Source organism: Lepisosteus platostomus, chromosome 8, assembly GCF_059453375.1.
Source record: "Lepisosteus platostomus isolate fLepPlt1 chromosome 8, fLepPlt1.hap1, whole genome shotgun sequence".
Lineage (NCBI taxonomy): Eukaryota > Metazoa > Chordata > Actinopteri > Semionotiformes > Lepisosteidae > Lepisosteus > Lepisosteus platostomus.
In genome coordinates this window covers 14,985,900-15,007,994 of record NC_142618.1, presented here as the reverse complement: position 1 = coordinate 15,007,994, position 22,095 = coordinate 14,985,900, and the positions used below count along the sequence as shown (strand labels likewise).

Genomic DNA, 22,095 nt, shown 5'->3' with positions numbered 1-22,095 from the left:
CTTTTGTTTATGTTCATAAATGTCTGATGAGCAACCTTCAGTTTATCAGACTGTGCCTCTCTGCAGCTGGTACCTCAGTCTTTTGGATGCTATAGAGTGTGCCTCTATCTATACTGCTGGTTTTTAATTATGTCAGTTAATCAATCAGATTTTTAATTACATTTTAATCAACAAAGAGAAAAATATTCCTCAAGCTTTGTGCAGCCCACTTTTGAGACATTGATCTAAAAGTACAATTTAGCAGGTGATACACTTGCAAATCCGAAATAGGATAGGAAACAAAATCTGAAATCAAATGAGATCCTCCTATTTTTCTGGATCTTCAGCTATGGATCCCTCAATATCTGGCCTGGGATCTGGGTTGCAGTGAGTTTTGCCAGGAGTAAATGGATTTCTGATGATGGGTGGGCTATCTAACGAAAGTGCAAACTAGAAATCAATACTTCCCAATTAGCACTGCTCACAGGTTCTCCATTTTAATAACTTCAAAACAATAGCTTTTTTGTGCAGTGAGCACTTGGAACTGTTGTTGTATTAATAGAAGAAACAAAACAACACAGGAAGATCCCAGGATGTCTCACAGCCACACTTACCTTGTCTTTATCCCCAGGTTTGGTAATGCAGCTCATTATTGAGTTAATATATTTCAGACAACTGTTTGTTCTAGACTGGCATCTGAACTGGGACGGGCAGAATTGACATCAGGGCTCTATGGAGAAATCCCATTTGAATGTGCCGATTAAAAGCATGTTGTGTTGAGGGGCCCTCATGCCTAGTCCGCCTTTGGCCAGGGCTGGCCCTTGCAGTTTGTAACATATATGACTCCATATCCCTCTGCTTCAATGTTACCACTCATAAGCTCTACCTTATTCTTTCAAAGGCTGCTTTTCTTGAATGACAAACTTTAATTTTCAATTTAAGATGATGAGTTTTCATGTAAGCATAAGCATAAGTTCCTGTATTCCAGCTATATTATAGTTCTATCATCTCTTTTTATCTTTAATTATACTCCTGTTGTTTGAAAGGATTACATAAATAATTCAGGTGGGTAGCTGTGTCAGCATAGGTTTGTAATAGTAGTAATAGGTTTGTTCCAGGCTGAAAAGAGAAGACAGAAAACATCCACATTTCGGCCGTGGAGCCTTCTTCAGGTGTGAGAATGATGTGTTTTCTTTCTTCTCTTTTCAGCATGGAATGAACCTATTATTTGTTCCTTTACATAAATAATTGTGCCTTCCCTAACTGTACAACTCCTAATAATATATTCAGTTTTATTAAATACCACATAATGTATTCAGGGGTCTGTAGTGACACCTAGTGTTCAGACTTTTTATTGAGCATTTTAACCGATGCAGCTCAGATTATCCTACTCCCTCCTGATTCAGTTCTTAAATTTTCCAGTTATTTTTGATATACTGTACCACATCAGTGGTGGGAGTCTGGAACAAGCTACTCAGCCATGTTGCTGAATGAGATGCTGAAATAAGGCGGATACTGGTTTCTGTCAAGAAATGGCCAGATGAGATTCTGGGATCAATTCAGTACAAACGTACTGGGTGGGCCTAACGGCTTTCTCTCGTCTGTGACTTTTCTTATGAAGACTCTGAGGACAACAGGAATATGGAACAAGTGTGGATTCCAAACCTACAAATTTTACAACACGTTGGAGCCAGTGCAGGAGGTCCTGTAGCTACAGGAGGCAAGCTTCCAGGAAGCTTATACACAAGTAAAGATTTCAGGATATCTTTGGATATGACTTCCTGTGATCTGCATGTGCGTCACCTTGGGAATGTAGTCTTTGTTCTCGCATTTGATTCATGTATCCAAAGTTTTAAAACAACATTACTGACTAAGGCTGCCTTACTTCTGCTACTGCTACTGCTACTGCTAATGCTAATACTTCTACAGCTACTGCTACTGCTACTACTGCTACTGGTACTACTACTACTACTACTACTACTTCTACTACTGCTACTGCTACTGCTACTGCTACTGCTACTGCTACTGCTACCTCTACTTCTACTACTACTGCTACTGCAAATTCTGCTATTACAGCTACTACTGCTACTGCTACTACTACTTCTACTACTGCTACTGCTAATGCTACTGCTACTGCTACTGCTACTTCTACTACTACTGCTACTGCTACTGCTACTGCTACTTCTACTACTACTGCTACTGGTACTACTGCTACTACTGCTACTACTTCTACTACTGCTACTGCTACTTCTACTTCTACTAGTACTACTGCTACTGCAACGTCTGCTATTACAGCTATTACTGCTACTGCTACTACTACTTCTACTGGTACCGTTACTACTACAGCTACTACTAATACTTCTACTACTGCATTATGTTCCCACCTTGAATTGTGAGAAAGTCCTTAAACAACTGAAAAACTCCTGATTGAGAGAAAAAAGTCCCGTCTGCGTTTTTCCTGATTGCAGTATATAGTCTAACAGTGCAACTTAACAATCTAGAAGACAAACTATTCCATGAATAAAAAAAATGCATAGTTTAGATGTATTGTAAAACCACTCACATCACGTGCATATCTTTTTCAATTTGAAAACCCTAATACTCAACCTGTGAGTAACCCCAACAACCACATCACTGGTACAACACACGTCTGACTCACAGTATTAGGGGATCAACAGCAGAACTGCAATTATATTCGCGACTGTATTAACAGTTTCAACAGATACAAATATTAACACAAAGCTGAAACCCTTTAAAACAGGAAATGTATAATATTATCAGAAACATGAATAAAGTAAATATATTTCAGGTGGGGAGCTGCGTCAGCGTGTGTAGGCTGCAAAGGAACAAGTAATAGGTTTATTCGTTGGTGAAAAGAGAAGAGAGAAAACAACGTTTTGGCTGTGAAGCCTTCTTCAGGCGTGAGAAAGACAGGGCAGGCAGCAAAGATTAAATAGCACAGAAGAACAGAAGCTGGGGGAGGAGGAGGCAGGAGAGGCAGAGAGGCCATTTAGGAAGTGCAAAGTGGAGAGGGGTGGGGTCAAAACTTGCATGAGTCTAGGGAAGATTACAGGAAAATGAAGTCGGTCGTTGAGAGAAGGGGGGTGGTGTGAACCTAGTTTCTGCTATGGTTGAGAATTTCCCATATTCGGAACTATATATTCCAAATATATATTCCAAAACAACCACAAATGAGATTTTCAGCTACCAAAATATCTTTAGTTACATGATTCCATATGAATAATTCCTGGTTTTTAAACAGTACTACAACTCTGTTTTACAACTATAATGACAGCACGTTCATTATTAGAAAAGGCATTACATACATTACAGCTTTCCATAAAGCTTTTTATAAAGTATGTACACTTAATATAGTTAGAACGAGCTCACGGTTTGCCTGCGGCTTCACCCTGTGTATTTTCCCTGCGTTTTCCCCCTCTTTCTCTTTTTACTCTTTCTTACCTTTAAAGCACCTTCTCTCACACCTAGTTGGAAAATCAAAGAGTAATAAAATCTTCCCTGTGAGCATTCAAGCTGCCTTGTTAACTTTTTACTTTCCACTCAGCCTAACAAGTGCTCATCGCTACAGTATGACTGTGGAAAAGATTATATAAGACCCTATGGGGAGTGAACATGGGGGTGTTCAAAGGCATTGAGGTTCAAAGGAGCAGGTAGCCTGGCCCCGTCCATTATTAGAGAGAACTGTTACCTCAGAGATCTGTGGAGGGAAAGGAAGGAGGAAGCAGAAAACCCGTGAAAAATAGAGGGCATAGGACTGTCCCTCAAGAATCTGTGATATAGATTATCATGTTAACATAAACAATGGGATTCGTCCAGATCTGGAAGTGATCAAAAACGACTTGGAAAAAACGCACCTGAACAAGATAAATTATTGTTATGTAACTGTTACCTTGTCTAAACTTAATGAAGTCTGTTCATATATTCTGTTCTAAGTATATATTTATCTTAATGTAAAGCTTCCTGTTTTGTGTTCATCTGTATTTATTTGTGGAACGAAAATAACATTCTTAAAAAAGTAATGAACAGTATGTTAGAGGAACAAGTAAAGGTTTATTCCATGCTATAAGGACAAAAAGAGACACAACATTTTGGCTGTGAAGCCGTCATCAGGTGTGAGGGAGAGAGGGGAACTAGCAGATACATAAGGCATGGGGGAACAAAAGACAGTAGAGAGGATGTGGCGGATAGGAGGGAGCAAATGGGCTTGAAGCAGAAGAGAATGAGTGTCCAGGTTCAGGGAGAACAAAGCCAAAATCTGGGAAGGAATGGAAGGGTTTTAGAAGGACATGAATCTGTCATTGAGAGAAGGGGGAAGGTGTGATTCTTGTTTCAGCAAAATTTTGGTTTCAGATGTTTTTCTGCAATAGGAGTTCTGAGGAGGATGCAGATGGAGAGATCAGTATGATCCCTGAATGTCTGTTGGAGGTGAAATGGGGAACTCGGCTTGGAGAGCTCTTTGATCCCCACAGATCTGACATGTTCCCAGAAACAGTCTATGAGGCTTCTTCCTGTCTCACCAACGTAAATAGCTGGGCGTTTTCTGCAAGAGATGGGTGGTTAAGGTTGCTCAGATTAGGTGGTTGGCAATAGGAGATAAGGGGGCAGTCAGAAATAGGGTACCAGTGGAGGGATCATCCTGTAAAATGGGGAAATTGTCATTAATGGTCCTGGAGGGAGAAAGGGTGTTAGGGTGGTAGGGAAGCACCAATGGAATGCGATGGTGAGGACGGTAGTTCCTAATTGGGTTGACTGGAAGACATGTTAACTATATACTAGAGGGATGGGTGGAAGTTGGTGCAGTGATGCAGAAAGTGCTCTAGCTGGTCATTACAGCATGGGGCGGCAAAGACGGAGTCATCGATGTATCGCCTGTAGAGGTCAGGGACAAAGCCAGTGTGGGAAGTGAAGAAGCGTTCTTCTACCCAGCCAACACAAATATGAGCATAGCTGGGCCCCATCCTGGTGCCCATGGCAACTCCACTAACTTGTTGGTAAAAAAGGTTATTGATTGAGGAAGCATTCAGTGGGAGCACCTATTCTGCAAGAGGTACAAGAGTGTGGTTAGGTGGATCAGAAAGATTGTAGTTTGTGATAGATTGTTAGTGACAGTGATAGGTTGCTTGTGATGGTAATAAAGTGTAGTTGTTTGAGGAATTAAACTACCATTGTGCTGTCAAACTGGCTTGTGCTGCTCTGTCGCTGCACTGCTGGTTCTGGGGGAGAAAAAGATCCTGTTGTGGAGAAAAAGGTGCTTATACACTTACAATTTTCTTGTGTTGTAGTCAGCTAACGTTCCTTATGATACATCATTATAATTCCCCCATATTATGACACTAGCAGTTGCTGTAAAAGTAGTCTTCTCAAAATAAACAGTAAAACAACAGCTCAGAGTGTGTGTATGTGGGATGGGTTGTGTGTGAGTGCATGTGAGAGTGAGTGTCATATGTGTGATAGGGTGTGAATATGTGTTTTTTTATGTGTATGCGATGGTGGGGGAGAGTGGAAATCATTTTGTCCTGTACATAAAAACTCAAGCAATTCAAACAGGACTCATTTCCTTGAATATCTTGTTTCACTTTCAGTTGTGTGGTAAGAAAGACTCGATAACACACAGAGCTGGTCACATTAGCACAGCTCTTGTAACGGAGCTCGTATCTTTTATCCTGTCCTTGTCTGGTAAGTGTTTTGCCTGTAGTGAATTCAAAACCCTGCATCCTAAGAACCTGGAAGAAACATCCCATCTTATTCTGCTGAAATCCTGGAGTCAGAGTGCCGCAGCCAGACAGATCAGAGACTTACCACCCAAGAGGACCCTGAAACCAGAAGGTACAGTGCTTGCCATCCTAATCCTGAAGATCAGTGTCTGCTGTGTTGCCTCTATATTCCTCCTAATATTTGTTCAGATAAAAAAGCACCCTTTTCTAGGAGTTGCTACACAAGAGAACATCCAGTGCTCTGTTTTTCACCTGAGTAAGTAAATGTTTCAATATAAACATGCCAGCTGTTTATATTGATACATTTGTTCCTTTTTAGTAATTGAACTTGAGGACCTGGGATACATGAAGGGCACATATGAGATTAGAACGCACTGTACTTGGGAAGCGGTTTCTTCACAATTAATTAATTAAAGAAATAGTTCATTGATTAATATTACTTCAAAACATGAGTAGCTCTGATGCGAATTGTTTCCTGAAAGCTGAGTCTCCTCTGTCACAAAGTGGTGGTTGTTTGTAAATGTATTTTCAGAAATATGTAATATATGAAATTCCTCTAATAACTTTCAACCCCTGTGTTAAATAAAGGTTCAGTTTCTCAAGCCTATATGGGACTTGAATCTTATCTTGAATCTTGTCAGAAGTAACCCTTTCTTAGCCATTGCGTTAACATCCATAAAGAATTACCATATAGAGAATTGCTAGTGTGATATTACAGCGATCCTCCCTTATTTGACCAAGAGTGAGGAAGAATGGACAGGACAGTGGAACTGCAGGACTATCAGTGTGTATTTAATGATACTGATAGAGGGCTGTAGAGAGCAACAGAGAGAATGTAGTAGCAGCAGCTAACAGTCCAGGATATACAGTATATAGAGAAAAGCAACTTCCCTGTTAATATACTGGGAGAGTAATGAAACAACAATGACTAAAATAAATGTTTTAAAACCCTATTATAATAATTAAACATCAATTATATCATAGACTTAAAAATATACAGTATAGCAAATACATTAAAATTAAATCAATAATAATGTTAAGATCAAAATCAAGCAGATAGAACAGCCCCAAATATGAATCAGACCTGAGACAGTAGTGAGGTGAATCTTTTTCTTCATTCTTGATGTGCACACTGGGAGAATGAATCTATAAACCACAGGAATCTTAAAAAATAGGAGCATACAACTGGCATTAAATATACTCCCAGATGGGGTTAGCTGGCTAAGTATTGCCCACCTTTATTGTAACTTTTTAACCCTAGTTGGTTAATAAATTGCGCAGTGCCATAATTACCATTTAACGAACCTACACTCCTAGATTGTCAGAGAACATCCCAAAATACTTTCCCTCTAGTCTTCACTGGAACATACTGTACAGCCAAATAAGGAAGTTACTTTGCTAACCCAAGGACTCAGGTATAATGACCTTGGTGTCCTTCACTTGAACCTGTATGGGTAATATATCCACACCTAGAGGTTTTATTGAGGACAGCTTCTATCAGCACTTATCTATAACTCTTAATACAGAAATCCACCAGGCTCCTTTCATCAAAGTCAACTTAACGTCTTCTAAGGAACAGGTAAAGGTTTATTCCATGCTAAAAGGAAAAGAAGAGACACAACGTTTTGGCTGTGGAGCCTTGTTAAGGTATGTTTCAGGCTACACAGCTGAAACATTGTGTCTCTTTGCCTTTCAGCATGGATTAAACCCTTTACTTGTTCCTTTGCAGCCTACGCATGCCGACACAACTACGTACTTGAATTTCTTACCTACTTCTAACATCTTCTAAGCGTTCTGACAGAAATGGGTATAAGCCATCAGTATGTAACTTTCATATTATTTGAGGTTCATGAAGCAGCAATACAAAAGTAGGATGGACATATTAGAGGATTTAAAAGTGATATAATGACAGCAAATCGTCAGTAGTCAATCAATATTAGTATCAATCGAAACTGCAGTTTCAATCGACGATTAGAATACATTTGCTCTGCTTAGAAAATGTGATACTACAAAACTCAGTTCTTACAGTAATAATATTTTTTTATTTATAAAGGACTTTTCCAAACCCAAGGACACTATACATGGTAGGAAATAAGAAAAAAGAGATAAAATACAATAAAAAGTCAATATAATGAAACAAGAACATACAGGATAAACTGTAAGATATAGCCCCTACTAAAAAGGTCCGTTTTATGTTGAGATTTGAAAAGAGTCAAAGACTTTGTCTCTTAAGAGAGCCAGAGGAAAGGAATTCCATGACAAAGAAGCAGTGACAGAAGAGGCACGGTCACCAACAGTCTGAGATGTCATCCTGGATACAGTGAGCACAGAACGAGCCTCAGCTGACCAGAGCCTACAGGGGGGAGTTCAGAGATTAGAATGACCTTTTAACAAATGTATAAAAACTTTGCATTTCATTACCCTGCAATTGAACTGTGGTCAGTATTTTAATATAAAATAAACTGAAAATAAAAAATATGAAGGTACTTAGGTGGTAACAGTAATGCTAACCCCTGCACCACTGTGCCACATTCAAGGTTATATACTGTATAATACAAAGTCACATGGTATGTATACTTTCATCAAAACAAAGTGTGCGCAGAAAATATTGCAAATTCCTATTCCACTTGTGCTCACTGTGGTGTGTGTGTTCCAGACCTCACAGTAATATCGTGGTGGTGTCCCAAGATGTGGCAGGATAGGACTCACTGGATCATTATCTACTTTGTTGGGCTCAGTGCTATTACTTGTGGAGAATCTACACAATCGGTGAGTTTATGTATTTACTTAATATATGCGCACATGTATCTTGCAGACACCTCCCAGCCCTCTTCGAGTGCTGAAATCTGCTATGCCAAAAGGCCAGCCTCCTGAGGCAGGAAACTTCACAGGAAGTGACATCACTGCAATGATCTCATCTTGTGAAACCTATACAGAACACTCTGCTACCAATGACATTGTAAAAATATATTAAAAAACTGATTCATTTGCTCAAGCTAGGACAGAATTGACATTATTTCTTTTAATTCTCAAAGTTTTGTAGTGTGGTGATTACATACTCATTAAAAAAAACAATTCTTAAACAAAATCTGTCTGGGACAGGCAAACTGGTCCTTTTGTGTTAGCTGGTAAACTTATTCATTGTTATGAAAAACATGATTGCTTTACAATGTATTGTATGTTTTTTCTCTATATATTACTTCTATATTGCAGCTCCCTCAAATGACGAAGCTGGACATGGCCAAGAATTCAGTTGATGATCAGTATCTTAGCTGTCAGACTAAGATGATGAATTTCACAGTGAAAGGAGGACTTCTGGAGAAGGAGAAGAATGAGAGCAGTTTGTTTAATGAAGCTTGGAATAATGCTAAATGCCGTGCCACTGTACCTGGGGGAACACCTGAGCACTGCAGAGCAATTTTTGTCTACACCTCCAACTACATTTACCAGGAATTCAATAAAGCCACAAGAAGCAGTGGGGGCAGCGTGCAGGACTACTTGAACACCTACCCATACAAGTCTCTTCACTTCCTGCTGACCGACGCTCTCCGCTTGCTGAGACAACAACTCACTGTCTGCTATAAGGTGTACAGGGGAAGTAGAGAAGACTTTGTGGCAGAAGTTAACTCAGAAATAAGATTGGGCCAGTTTTCATCCAGCTCTAAAGATGAAGCCTCTACACACATTTTTGGAAATACTACCTTCTTCGAAATCCAGACCTGCCATGGAGTGGACATTGAGATGTTCTCCCAGTTTCCAGCTGAGTCCGAGGTGCTGATCCCTCCCTTTGAGAAGTTCAAAGTGAAGTCAGTGACAGAAGCAGACAAAGGCAAGAAGATTGTTCTAGAATCCAGTGGAACCTCCAGTAATCATGAATGTTCTTTCTTAAGGTACGTTGATCAGCCTTTAATGTTGGTTTCATTCCAGTCTTTATTTTAATGGGTTTGTGGAAATAAAACACATAATGACCAAAAAGGAGACTGTAAGCAGGATCTGTTTGATAATGAGGTAGAGGTGTGAGGGAAAAATTAAATTTTGTCACATTTTTGCCATCTGGAGTGTTGATATCTCAGTGGCTTTTTTTTAAAAAAGTGCTAAATTTATTCTACTACACCACCTAGTTTATACAGGACTAGGAACTCAATTTTATTCTGGGGATTCACAAAAGCACAGGACACTGCAATGGTGCTGTCACGAATGTCGGAAAGGACGAACCGTGGAATGACAGGAGAGTGTAAAAGACACTATGCGTAGCAGCGAGACAGGGATTAGCCCGGGCTCAGCTGTTCAGGGAATGCAGTATAGAAACCTATGCCCTCAGGTAGTGGATGTGGGGCGACTTGGTGCTAAGTGGGTCTCAGGACATCCGAAAGTCAAAGCTGAGCCAAGGCAAATGAGAGACTCAGACATATATAGCCCCAGAGAGAGAGAGACACCGGAAGGACAGCAAAACACCAGAAAAAAGAGAGAGGACAGAGTAGGAGTGCCCTCTGCAGCCAGGTGCCAGGTGACAGGTGCCAGAGAAGTGTAGACATACTGCCAACAATAACACAGTGCCAAAGTTATGATAGAGACAAACACAACTCAAACATTAATCGGAAATCACAGTTATTTCAAATGTCATCTTCACAGAAGTACAGTGACCTGGCTCACCCCATACAGCCGAAACCAGTCAGTAAAAAGGATCAGTGGTTTGGCTGACTCCATACAATTCAAACCTCTCACTTGGTCTCTCAGCTATACTCACCTGATGCCTATTTAGCAGAAGTAGCTTGACCCAAGGGAGAAAAGTTAAAGATAAAAAAGGATGTTCTTTTCATCTTTGTCTTCAAATGCAGTCTTCAAATGCAGTGACTGAGGTAGGAAACAAATAGCAAGGATTGAAGAACTCACCCGGACATAATGCAATTATCACACCTTAAGGAGAGGCACATGGAGGTGTGTGGGGCTGCTGAGTCAGTTTGGATCAGACATTGGGCAGAAGGTGGCAGGAAAGGAAACAAAGAGGTGATAGGGCCCCATGGCACCTGGAATGCCACAACTGTAGTATGGCCATGTTGAGTACTTAAGCTTAGAGGAGAGAAAGGAGAGAGGTATGGGGAATGGAAGACACACGTGTAGGGGATATTAAGGCGATAACTGGGGAGACTGCTAAACAAAAGGTTTAACTCTTAGACTATGCAGTACAGACAACAGTAGAGGAGATTTTCACTGTGCTGAATGAACTGTTTGAGGAAAGGCCTTCAGTAGCAAGTCTTAGGTCTGCGTTTTTCAGGGCCAGACAGGAAACTGGGGTGTCTTTGAGGGTTTTTTTCCTCTGGTTGTGTGAGCTGTTCAAATGTTGGAAAGCAGAAGAACAGGAGGGCTCTACACATAGTGAGAACAGTCTCTGTACCCAGCTCCTGGCAGGTCTGCAACTAGTACCTCTACAAAGGGAGTTACATCGATGGGAGCCCACCCTGGTCTTCCAGGACTGGGCCTGGGAGGCACAGCTGCTAGAGGAGGACGGCTGGGGAGAGAATTCTGAAGCTGCAGCCAACACCACCATCGTAGCACTGCCTTTGGCCTCCACTGGACCTGCTCAAGGAGAGCTGCATACAGAGCTCCAGCTAATGCTCCAGCAGCAGGTGGAGGACTTAGGGAAGTTGATATGGGAGGAACAGAAAGAGCCCCAGCAAGAACAGAAGGGCCAAATTAGTCAGATGGGGAAGTAAAACCCCAGAAATCTGGTTGGACAGATTCCTTCATTCGTGAAGACTGACAAGAACTACACCAACAGGTACTGTAGTAGTTGAGCTCTCTATCTGTCCGGCTGATTCTCTCCTCTTGTACTCCAGCTCCAGCTCTGCCCCTCACACCCTCTCCTGTGTCCTGGCTCCGGTGCTCTTTTTGGCTGTTTTCCTGCAGAGCCTGCTGGGATAATACCAGGGAAACTGCTTGCTGTCCAGGGAGGTGAGTCTTTATCTGCTTACGATACTGCTATGTGTTCATGCCTGAATCTCTGAGGGCTGGAGATCTCATCATCTCTGTTCTTTTTACAGGGCAGCTTGATGACCCTAAAGTACTGACCTCCAGCTCCTGTTTATTACCCTCTTTCTCAGGACAAAACCACAAAGAAGAAATTCATTGACTAACCTTTCTTTCTCACTGGCTTCACTGAAAATGCCGTTCGTGATTCATGGTGTTGGTGTCTTCTGTGTTCTAATAGCAGACAGAGATGTAGAAATGCAGTTTGGATTACTAAGATGATTTGGAAATAACAGATTCATGTAAACAATATGGATTTTAAAGTGTCTACACTACTAGGGAAAAAGATGAGTTATGTGGAATCAGTAAGGATAAGATGCTGACTCTGTTTCAAGGATCTGTCATGCTTTTAACAATTTCTATCTTTACCCAATTACATGATTAACACTTAATGATCAGTTTAATACATTTTCTCAACTTTTAAAAATATTTTTAATAAAATTGTAATCATTTGAATGTATTGAAAGTATTTCTTCTAATAATTACTGTATTTACTATAATAGCATATCATTTTTACGGTACATCTACTAGATTGCTGTTGTAAAATAACTATTGTTGTATTACATTCCTCTACCATGATTGCTCTACTGTACTGGGACTGTAGCCCCCTGTTGTAACAGGACTGTTCTACTGTACTGGGACTTTAGCTCCTATTGTAACAGGACTGTTCTACTGTACTGGGACTGTAGCTCCTATTGTAACAGGACTGTTCTACTGTACTGGGACTGTAGCTCCTATTGTAACAGACTGTTCTACTGTACTGGGACTGTAGCTCCTATTGTAACAGACTGTTCTACTGTACTGGGACTGTAGCTCCTATTGTAACAGAACTGTTCTACTCTACTGGGACTGTAGCCCCTATTGTAACAGGAAAGCAAAAGCCAGCAGCTATCTGATAACATCTAAGAGGAATAATTTCTTTAATATCCCTTAATAATATCATGTTTTACATGATAAATAAAATGTTTTACATTTTAGTTTTACAATCAAGCTTTTTAATGCCAAAGATCAAGGGTGTTACAACCCCGGCCTCCTGATCAAGACGTAGATATAGGCGTAGGCCACGCTAATCACATAACCTACCACTTCCCTCTATTGCTGACACACCCTCTCCTCACAATGTATTAAAGCATCATTGACCTTTTCCTCCCTGCTCAGTATTGCGTTTACTTTTCGAGCTCCCCATTTCCTTGGCATTTCACCCTGAGTGTCTTCTTGGTTCCAGATTCCCTCACGTTTTGACGTTGCTTTTCGGATTGCGGCTTTGCTTGGCTTTCAGACTCTCTCTTTGTTAAAGGACTTCTGGTTTCCTGTTTCGATTTTTGGATCACAAATCTAATAATTGAGGAATTTCCTGTTTACCACCCCGTCTCCTGACCTCCTTCTGTTTGGGAACACTTATCGAAACAAAGGGCTGAAGATAGTGCCAAAAGCGTGTCTGCAAATCTTTTCATTTGCAATTGTATGCTTACAATGTATTAGAACCTTTGAAAAGTTCTTACTATATTATGAAATGCACTGTATTTTTTATAATTATTCTGTAACAATAACGTGCTCTTTTGCCAAATGTAATAAAACAGGGGTTGAACATTGCAGAAAAACAAATTTTAACACCAGCTTCCCGATAACACATCTCGCAAAATCAGTGTGACAGTGTGACACAGGCACAAAATTAAAAGACATCCAAGTATTTGTTTACTTACTTAACATACAACATAGTCACAAGAAGTCTGAGTCCAGGACTACTGCAATTCAAAGTGACTCTCAGTGGTCCTTCACAAGCCCTTCTGCAAACCTGGGGTCAGGGAGGTCCCGCTGGTTTCTGTATAATATCAGGCCCTCCCAGCACAGTCTGCTCTTTAACACTGACACACAACTGGGAGAGCTACTTCTCTGAACTGGATACTGCATCATAGAGACACAAGCTCACCCTAAGGAAATTAATATTCCTCCAAATATAAGCACACAGCTCTTAATCTCTGTATTTACCTCTGGTCCCTTTTAAAGCAACACAGAGCCAGCTGAATTTCTGGAGTTTTGTTGCCAAAGCAACAGTGAGACAGTATGTTAAGATACTTTCAATAAATGACATATAGAAAATTGTTAAAATAGTTCTATCTACCTTGAAATAGCTTTCTAAGTTTTCTAGGATTTAGGAGTCCAGCCCCAATTAATTGTAGGCATTGACAATTTATTCCATTCGATTGTTAATTGCAGTAGGTTGGAGGGGTGTTATACTTAAAGTAAAATCAGTGACAAGATCCTTTGTTTTCGGGATATTTAACATTTTAAAGACAACTCCTCACACCGTATAGAAAAATAATTTAGAATGGGGCTGTGATGATTATCTGGGTACTTTAACGAGCTGACCAGGGCTGTGTCATCAGCAAACATTGAGATGTCTCACTGTGTAATAATAATTATTAATAATAATATTTACATACACTTATATTGTGCTTTTCTGGACACTCCACTCAAAGCACTTTACAGGTAATGGGGACTCCAGGGATATTGCAGTCCCAGGACCAGGAGTGACTCTGATAGTGACGGATGAGTGTCTTCAATCTCACTCCACTTTCTCCAGGATCAGAGCTCTCCCAGAGGCAAGAACAGATAACCTCAATAACCAGAGCTGCTCCAGTATTCACCCAGGCCTGATCCTGAGAGGTGAAGATACTGTACATCACACTGGAGAAAAGACAGGCTTAAAAATCTCTGGAGAGAAAAAGGTGTTGTAGTCACAGTGTGTCAGTGTGAGTCAGTGTTGTAGTCACAGTGTGTCAGTATCAGTGTTGTAGTCACAGTGTGTCAGTAGGAGTCAGTGCTGCAGTTGTAGTGTGTTGGTGTAAATCAGTGTTGTAGTCACAGTGAGTCAGTGGAAGTCAGTGTAGAAACGAAGAGATTCGAGAAGTATCTCTAATCTACAGTGGGGTCTCTGGCTGTAGTCTTGTTTTCTGCTGTTTCCCTTCTCTTTTCTCTCTTGCACCAGGCACAGGGTGGTTTCTGAAACCCAAAGGATTTAAACCCAGTCCAGCAATCAGAGCTGTGCTGGACCTGTGTGCTTCATCCCAGCCAGTGACACGGACACATGAGTTGCTGAGCGCTCACACAGTCTGATCGTGACACATGAGACACAAAGCAGACCCCACAACCTGCTGTCCACCCTCATGAGCTCAGCTCCAGGCACAAACACAGTCAGGGAATTATAAGAAAGCCAAAAGAATGAAAACGTAAGAAAACCAGAAGGAAGTACGTATAAAGATATTTAAGAAAATAAATGGAACGGAAAGTATTACAATCAAAAAGGAAAAAGAACACTACTAATATAAGTTATACTGCAGTTATCAGTCATTTGAACATGTTAATAATGCATATAAGCAAGAAGTTTTACACTACGACTCTGAAGATTTTTTTATCAATGCTGTCTCTTCTCCTTTTTCCACTTTTATATCTATCTTTATTTCTTTATTTCTGTATAATGTTTTGATTTTTTAATCCATTTTTTGTGAATTTTTTTTTGCCTTGGAAAATGCCTCAGACACTGTAGACGGACATGAGCACTGAAATATCTGGCCTGGGATCTGGGTTGCAGTGAGTCTTGCCAGGAGTAAATGGATTTCTGATGATGGGTGGGCTATCTAACGAAAGTGCAAACTAGAAATCAATACTTCCCAATTAGCACTGCTCACAGGTGCTCCATTTTAATAACTTCAAAACAATAGCTTTTTTGTGCAGTGAGCACTTGGAACTGTTGTTGTATTAATAGAAGAAACAAAACAACACAGGAAGATCCCAGGAGGTCTCACAGCCACACTTACCTTGTCTTTATCCCCAGGTTTGGTAATGCAGCTCATTATTGCGTTAATATATTTCAGACAACTGTTTGTTCTAGACTGGCATCTGAACTGGGACGGGCAGAATTGACATCAGGGCTCTATGGAGAAATCCCATTTGAACGTGCCGATTAAAAGCATGTTGTGTTGAGGGGCCCTCATGCCTAGTCCGCCTTTGGCCAGGGCTGGCCCTTGCAGTTTGTAACATATATGACTCCATATCCCTCTGCTTCAATGTTACAACTCATAAGCTCTACCTTATTCTTTCAAAGGCTGCTTTTCTTGAATGACAAACTTTAATTTTCAATTTAAGATGATGAGTTTTCATGTAAGCATAAGCATAAGTTCCTGTATTCCAGCTATATTATAGTTCTATCATCTCTTTTTATCTTTAATTATACTCCTGTTGTTTGAAAGGATTACATAAATAATTCAGGTGGGTAGCTGTGTCAGCATGCGTAGGCTGCAAAGGAACAAGTAATAGGTTTGTTCCAGGCTGAAAAGAGAAGACAGAAAACATCCACATTTCAGCCGTGGAGCCTTCTTCAGGTGTGAGAATGATGTGTTTTCTTTCTTCTCTTTTCAGCATGGAATGAACCTATTATTTGTTCCTTTAGATAAATAATTGTGCCTTCCCTAACTGTACAACTCCTAATAATATATTCAGTTTTATTAAATACCACATAATGTATTCAGAGGTCTGTAGTGACACCTAGTGTTCAGACTTTTTATTGAGCATTTTAACCGATGCAGCTCAGATTATCCTACTCCCTCCTGATTCAGTTCTTAAATTTTCCACTTATTTTTGATATACTGTCCCACATCAGTGGTGGGAGTCTGGAACAAGCTACTCAGCCATGTTGCTGAATGAGATGCTGAAATAAGGCGGATACTGGTTTCTGTCAAGAAATGGCCAGATGAGATCCTCGGATCAATTCAGTACAAATGTACTGGGTGGGCCTAACGGCTTTCTCTCGTCTGTGACTTTTCTTATGAAGACTCTGAGGACAACAGGAATATGGAACAAGTGTGGATTCCAAACCTACAAATTTTACAACACGTTGGAGCCAGTGCAGGAGGTCCTGTAGCTACAGGAGGCAAGCTTCCAGGAAGCTTATACACAAGTAAAGCTCAGGATATCTGTGGATATGACTTCCTGTGATCTGCATGTGCGTCACCTTGGGAATGTAGTCTTTGTTCTCTCATTTGATTCATGTGTCCGAAGTTTTAAAACAACATTACTGACTAAGGCTGCATTACTACTACTACTGCTACTGCTACTACTGCTACTGCTACTGCTAATGCTACTTCTGCTGCTACTGCTACTGCTTATGCTATTACTGCTTCTACTACTAATACTGCTTCTACTACTTCTACTGGTACCGTTACTACTACAGCTGCTACTAATACTTCTACTACTGCATTATGTTCCCACCTTGAATTGTGAGAAAGTCCTTTAACAACTGAAAAACTCCTGATTGAGAGAAAAAAGTCCCGTCTGCGTTTTTCCTGATTGCAGTATATAGTCTAACAGTGCAGCTTAACAATCTAGAAGACAAACTATTCCATGAATAAAAAAATGCATAGTTTAGATGTATTGTAAAACCACTCACATCACCTGCATATCTTTTTCAATTTGAAAACCCTAATACTCAACCTGTGAGTAACCCCAACAACCACATCACTGGTACAACACACGTCTGACTCACAGTATTAGGGGATCAACAGCAGAACTGCAATTATATTCGCGACTGTATTAACAGATACAAATATTAACACAAAGCTGAAACCCTTTAAAACAGGAAATGTATAATATTATCAGAAACATGAATAAAGTAAATATATTTCAGGTGGGGAGCTGCGTCAGCGTGCGTAGGCTGCAAAGGAACAAGTAATAGGTTTATTCGTTGGTGAAAAGAGAAGAGAGAAAACAACGTTTTGGCTGTGAAGCCTTCTTCAGGCGTGAGAAAGACAGGGCAGGCAGCAAAGATTAAATAGCACAGAAGAACAGAAGCTGGGGGAGGAGGAGGCAGGAGAGGCAGAGAGGCCATTTAGGAAGTGCAAAGTGGAGAGGGGTGGGGTCAAAACTTGCATGAGTCTAGGGAAGATTACAGGAAAATGAAGTCGGTCGTTGAGAGAAGGGGGGTGATGTGAACCTAGTTTCGGCTATGGTTGAGAATTTCCTATATTCGATTCTTGTTTCAGCAAAATTTTGGTTTCAGATGTTTTTCTGCAATAGGAGTTCTGAGGAGGATGCAGATGGAGAGATCAGTATGATCCCTGAATGTCTGTTGGAGGTGAAATGGGGAACTCGGCTTGGAGAGCTCTTTGATCCCCACAGATCTGACATGTTCCCAGAAACAGTCTGTGAGGCTTCTTCCTGTCTCACCAACATAAATAGCTGGGCGTTTTCTGCAAGAGATGGGTGGTTAAGGTTGCTCAGATTAGGTGGTTGGCAATAGGAGATAAGGGGGCAGTCAGAAATAGAGTACCAGTGGAGGGATCATCCTGTAAAATGGGGAAATTGTCATTAATGGTCCTGGAGGGAGAAAGGGTGTTAGGGTGGTAGGGAAGCACCAATGGAATGCGATGGTGAGGACGGTAGTTCCTAATTGGGTTGACTGGACGACATGTTAACTATATACTAGAGGGATGGGTGGAAGTTGGTGCAGTGATGCAGAAAGTGCTCTAGCTGGTCATTACAGCATGGGGCGGCAAAGACGGAGTCATCGATGTATCGCCTGTAGAGGTCAGGGACAAAGCCAGTGTGGGAAGTGAAGAAGCTTTCTTCTACCCAGCCAACACAAATATGAGCATAGCTGGGCCCCATCCTGGTGCCCATGGCAACTCCACTAACTTGCTGGTAAAAAAGGTTATTGAATGAGGAAGCATTCAGTGGGAGCACCTATTCTGCAAGACGTACAAGAGTGTGGTTAGGTGGATCAGAAAGATTGTAGTTTGTGATAGATTGTTAGTGACAGTGAAAGGTTGCTTGGGAATTAAACTACCATTGTGCAGTCTAACTGGCTTGTGCTGCTCTGTCGCTGCACTGCTGGTTCTGGGGGAGAAAAAGATCCTGTTGTGGAAAAAAAGGTCCTTATACACTTACAATTTTCTTGTGTTGTAGTCAGCTAATGTTCCTTATGATACATCATTATAATACCCCCATATTATGACACTAGCAGTTGCTGTAAAAGTAGTCTTCTCAAAATAAATGCACAGTAAAATAACAGCTCAGAGTGTGTGTGTGTGGGATGGGTTGTGTGTGAGTGCATGTGAGAGTGAGTGTCATATGTGTGATAGGGTGTAAATATGTGTTTTTTTATGTGCATGCGATGGTGGGGGAGAGTAGAAATCATTTTGTCCTGTGTACATAAAGACTCAAGCAATTCAAACAGGACTCATTTCCTTGAATATCTTGTTTCTCTTTCAGTTTCAGTTGAGTTGTGTGGTAAGAAAGACTCGATAACACACAGAGCTGGTCACATTAGCACAGCTCTTGTAACGGAGCTCGCATCTTTTATCCTGTCGTTGTCTGGTAAGTGTTTTGCCTGTAGTGAATTCAAAATCCTGCATCCTAAGAACCTGGAAGAAACATCCCATCTTATTCTGCTGAAATCCTGGAGTCAGAGTGCTGCAGCCAGACAGATCAGAGACTTACCACCAAAGAGGACCCTGAAACCAGAAGGTACAGTGCTTGCCATTGTAGCGGCGAGGCTTATTAATAAGAAAGAATTAAGTGTTTCTGAGCTTTCCCAAATTAGGCCTCATCTCTCTGTTCATCTCTGTGGTGCAGCCACAGAGAAACTATTCATGCAGGCTGATTTAAGGTTTCCTTTGATAAGGTTTCCTAGGACAGCTCCCAAATGGGGATGCACTTAGCTAAGCCTGGCTATCATGATCAATGGTCATCCATTGGCACCTATCTGTCTAGGGAGTGCCAGATGGACATCTGGACTGCATTCCTAAGTGTCAGGAGTAAGTGACTCATATCTCACCTTGATCAACCAATCAGGGACTGGTAGGGCCGAGTAACCCACGTGGGACTCTGATGCCCATGGAACTTTCAGCCAATGAATGAGCTGAAGTTCCTCCAGGTAAAAACAGGCAACACAGAGAGCCTGGGAGATTCAGTGGAGAATTCTGTGGACTATTCTAAAGGGAATTCAAAGGAGAATTCCAGGGCAGGACGGCCCAGGAGCAGAAGGTTCCCAAGGGCAGGACATTCTCGCAGCGCGCCTCCTGACCATCCTGAGACTCAGCCCGGACAACCACGGAATGGCCAGTGTGTCCGAGTGCCAGAACTTTCCTTCTTTCTAAGAGTCTAGAGCGGAGGTTGCCAGAGAGTAACCAGAGGATCCACCCGAGGTTAGCACCAGCAGCAGGCCTCGTGAACAGGTCGGAACTGTGGACAGCTGAATCACTATTCAGAACTAGCTCTTCATTAGGAATGAACTGGTCCTCTTCCTGACTTGCTGGGACTCACAGTCATCTTTTCTCCTGTGCGCAAACTTTGCTAGTTAAAGCCAACACTAGCTAACCGGTCAGTGAGCATCTGCGGCGCACCGTCGCAAACCGCACAGCACAGCCTGGCACCTAGCCAGAGAGCGCGGATTGGACAGCAACAAGCCTGGAACTATTTCTTTGTGCCCGCAGGAGATCTGAATCCCCAGAGATTGGATGAGTATTCAACTTCACTGCATTACTGCTCGAGAATTCAATTGTTATCCCAACCAGTTGATATCAATTTAATTCCTAAGAGTTATGTACTTGTTTTGAGTATCTAATGTAGAAGTTATAACCAAGTTCATTTATGAAACGGTCTTAATGAATGATATACTGAACGTATGTCCTCTTGATATGTGTATAATGACCTTGGTGTCCTTCACTTGAACCTGTATGGGTAATACATCCACACCTAGAGGTTTTATTGAGGACAGCTTCTATCAGCACTTATCTATAACTCTTAATACAGAAATCCACCAGGCTCCTTTCATCAAAGTCAACTTAACGTCTTCTAAGGAACAGGTAAAGGTTTATTCCATGCTAAAAGGAAAAGAAGAGACACAACGTTTTGGCTGTGGAGCCTTGTTAAGGTATGTTTCAGGCTACACAGCTGAAACATTGTGTCTCTTTGCCTTTCAGCATGGATTAAACCCTTTACTTGTTCCTTTGCAGCCTACGCATGCCGACACAACTACGTACTTGAATTTCTTACCTACTTCTAACATCTTCTAAGCGTTCTGACAGAAATGGGTATAAGCCATCAGTATGTAACTTTCATATTATTTGAGGTTCATGAAGCAGCAATACAAACGTAGGATGGACATATTACAGGATTTAAAAGTGATATAATGACAGCAAATTGTCAGTAGTCAATCAATATTAGTATCAATCGAAACTGCAGTTTCAATCGACGATTAGAATACATTTGCTCTGCTTAGAAAATGTGATACTACAAAACTCAGTTCTTACAGTAATAATATTTTTTTATTTATAAAGGACTTTTCCAAACCCAAGGACACTATACATGGTAGGAAATAAGAAAAAAGAGATAAAATACAATAAAAAGTCAATATAATGAAACAAGAACATACAGGATAAACTGTAAGATATAGGCCCTACTAAAAAGGTCCGTTTTATGTTGAGATTTGAAAAGAGTCAAAGACTTTGTCTCTTTGAGAGCCAGAGGAAAGGAATTCCATGACAAAGAAGCAGTGACAGAAGAGGCACGGTCACCAACAGTCTGAGATGTCATCCTGGATACAGTGAGCACAGAACGAGCCTCAGCTGACCAGAGCCTACAGGGGGGAGTTCAGAGATTAGAATGACCTTTTAACAAATGTATAAAAACTTTGCATTTCATTACCCTGTAATTGAACTGTTCAGTATTTTAATATAAAATAAACTGAAAAAAAAAAATATGAAGGTACTTAGGTGGTAACAGTAATGCTAACCCCTGCACCACTGTGCCACATTCAGGGTTATATACTGTATAATACAAAGTCACATGGTATGTATACTTTCATCAAAACAAAGTGTGCGCAGAAAATATTGCAAATTCCTATTCCACTTGTTCTCACTGTGGTGTGTGTGTTCCAGACCTCACAGTAATATCGTGGTGGTGTACCAAGATGTGGCAGGATAGGACTCACTGGATCAGTGTCTACTTTGTCGGGCTCAGTGCTATTACTTGTGGAGAATCTACACAATTTATTTACTTAATATATGCGCACATGTATCTTGCAGACACCTCCCAGCCCTCTTCGAGTGCTGAAATCTGCTACGCCAAAAGGCCAGCCTCCTGAGGCAGGAAACTTCACAGGAAGTGACATCACTGCAATGATCTCATCTTGTGAAACCTATACAGAACACTCTGCTACCAATGACATTGTAAAAATATATTAAAAAACTGATTCATTTGCTCAAGCTAGGACAGAATTGACATTATTTCTTTTAATTCTCAAAGTTTTGTAGTGTGGTGATTACATACTCATTAAAAAAAAACAATTCTTAAACAA

At 40.9% G+C, this 22,095-nt stretch overlaps 1 protein-coding gene across 2 annotated transcripts; it reads left to right on the top strand.

Annotated features, from left to right (window-relative positions):
- The first annotated feature begins 5,562 nt into the window (after positions 1-5,562).
- On the top strand, positions 5,563-22,042 carry LOC148656338 (ecto-ADP-ribosyltransferase 5-like). 2 transcript variants are annotated; one of them, XM_088642546.1, is made up of 5 exons: positions 5,563-5,826; positions 8,371-8,483; positions 8,928-9,604; positions 11,552-11,666; positions 21,824-22,042. In XM_088642546.1, the coding sequence occupies exons 2-4, from the start codon at positions 8,403-8,405 to the stop codon at positions 11,634-11,636; spliced, it is 843 nt and encodes a 280-aa protein (XP_088498672.1). In that variant the 5' UTR covers positions 5,563-5,826; positions 8,371-8,402; the 3' UTR covers positions 11,637-11,666; positions 21,824-22,042. The 2 variants fall into 2 exon arrangements, with proteins under 2 accessions (XP_088498672.1, XP_088498671.1); XM_088642545.1 differs by lacking the exon at positions 21,824-22,042 and adding an exon at positions 11,756-13,346 and having other exon boundaries at positions 5,564-5,826.
- Positions 22,043-22,095: the final 53 nt, after the last annotated feature.

Coding starts and splice junctions, on each gene's coding strand:
- LOC148656338 (XM_088642546.1), top strand. CDS start 8,403: ATGTGGCAGGATAGGACTCACTGGATCATTATCTACTTTGTTGGGCTC. Junction 8,484..8,927: donor GTGGAGAATCTACACAATCG/GTGAGTTTATGT, acceptor TCTATATTGCAG/CTCCCTCAAATGACGAAGCT. Junction 9,605..11,551: donor CATGAATGTTCTTTCTTAAG/GTACGTTGATCA, acceptor CTTGTACTCCAG/CTCCAGCTCTGCCCCTCACA.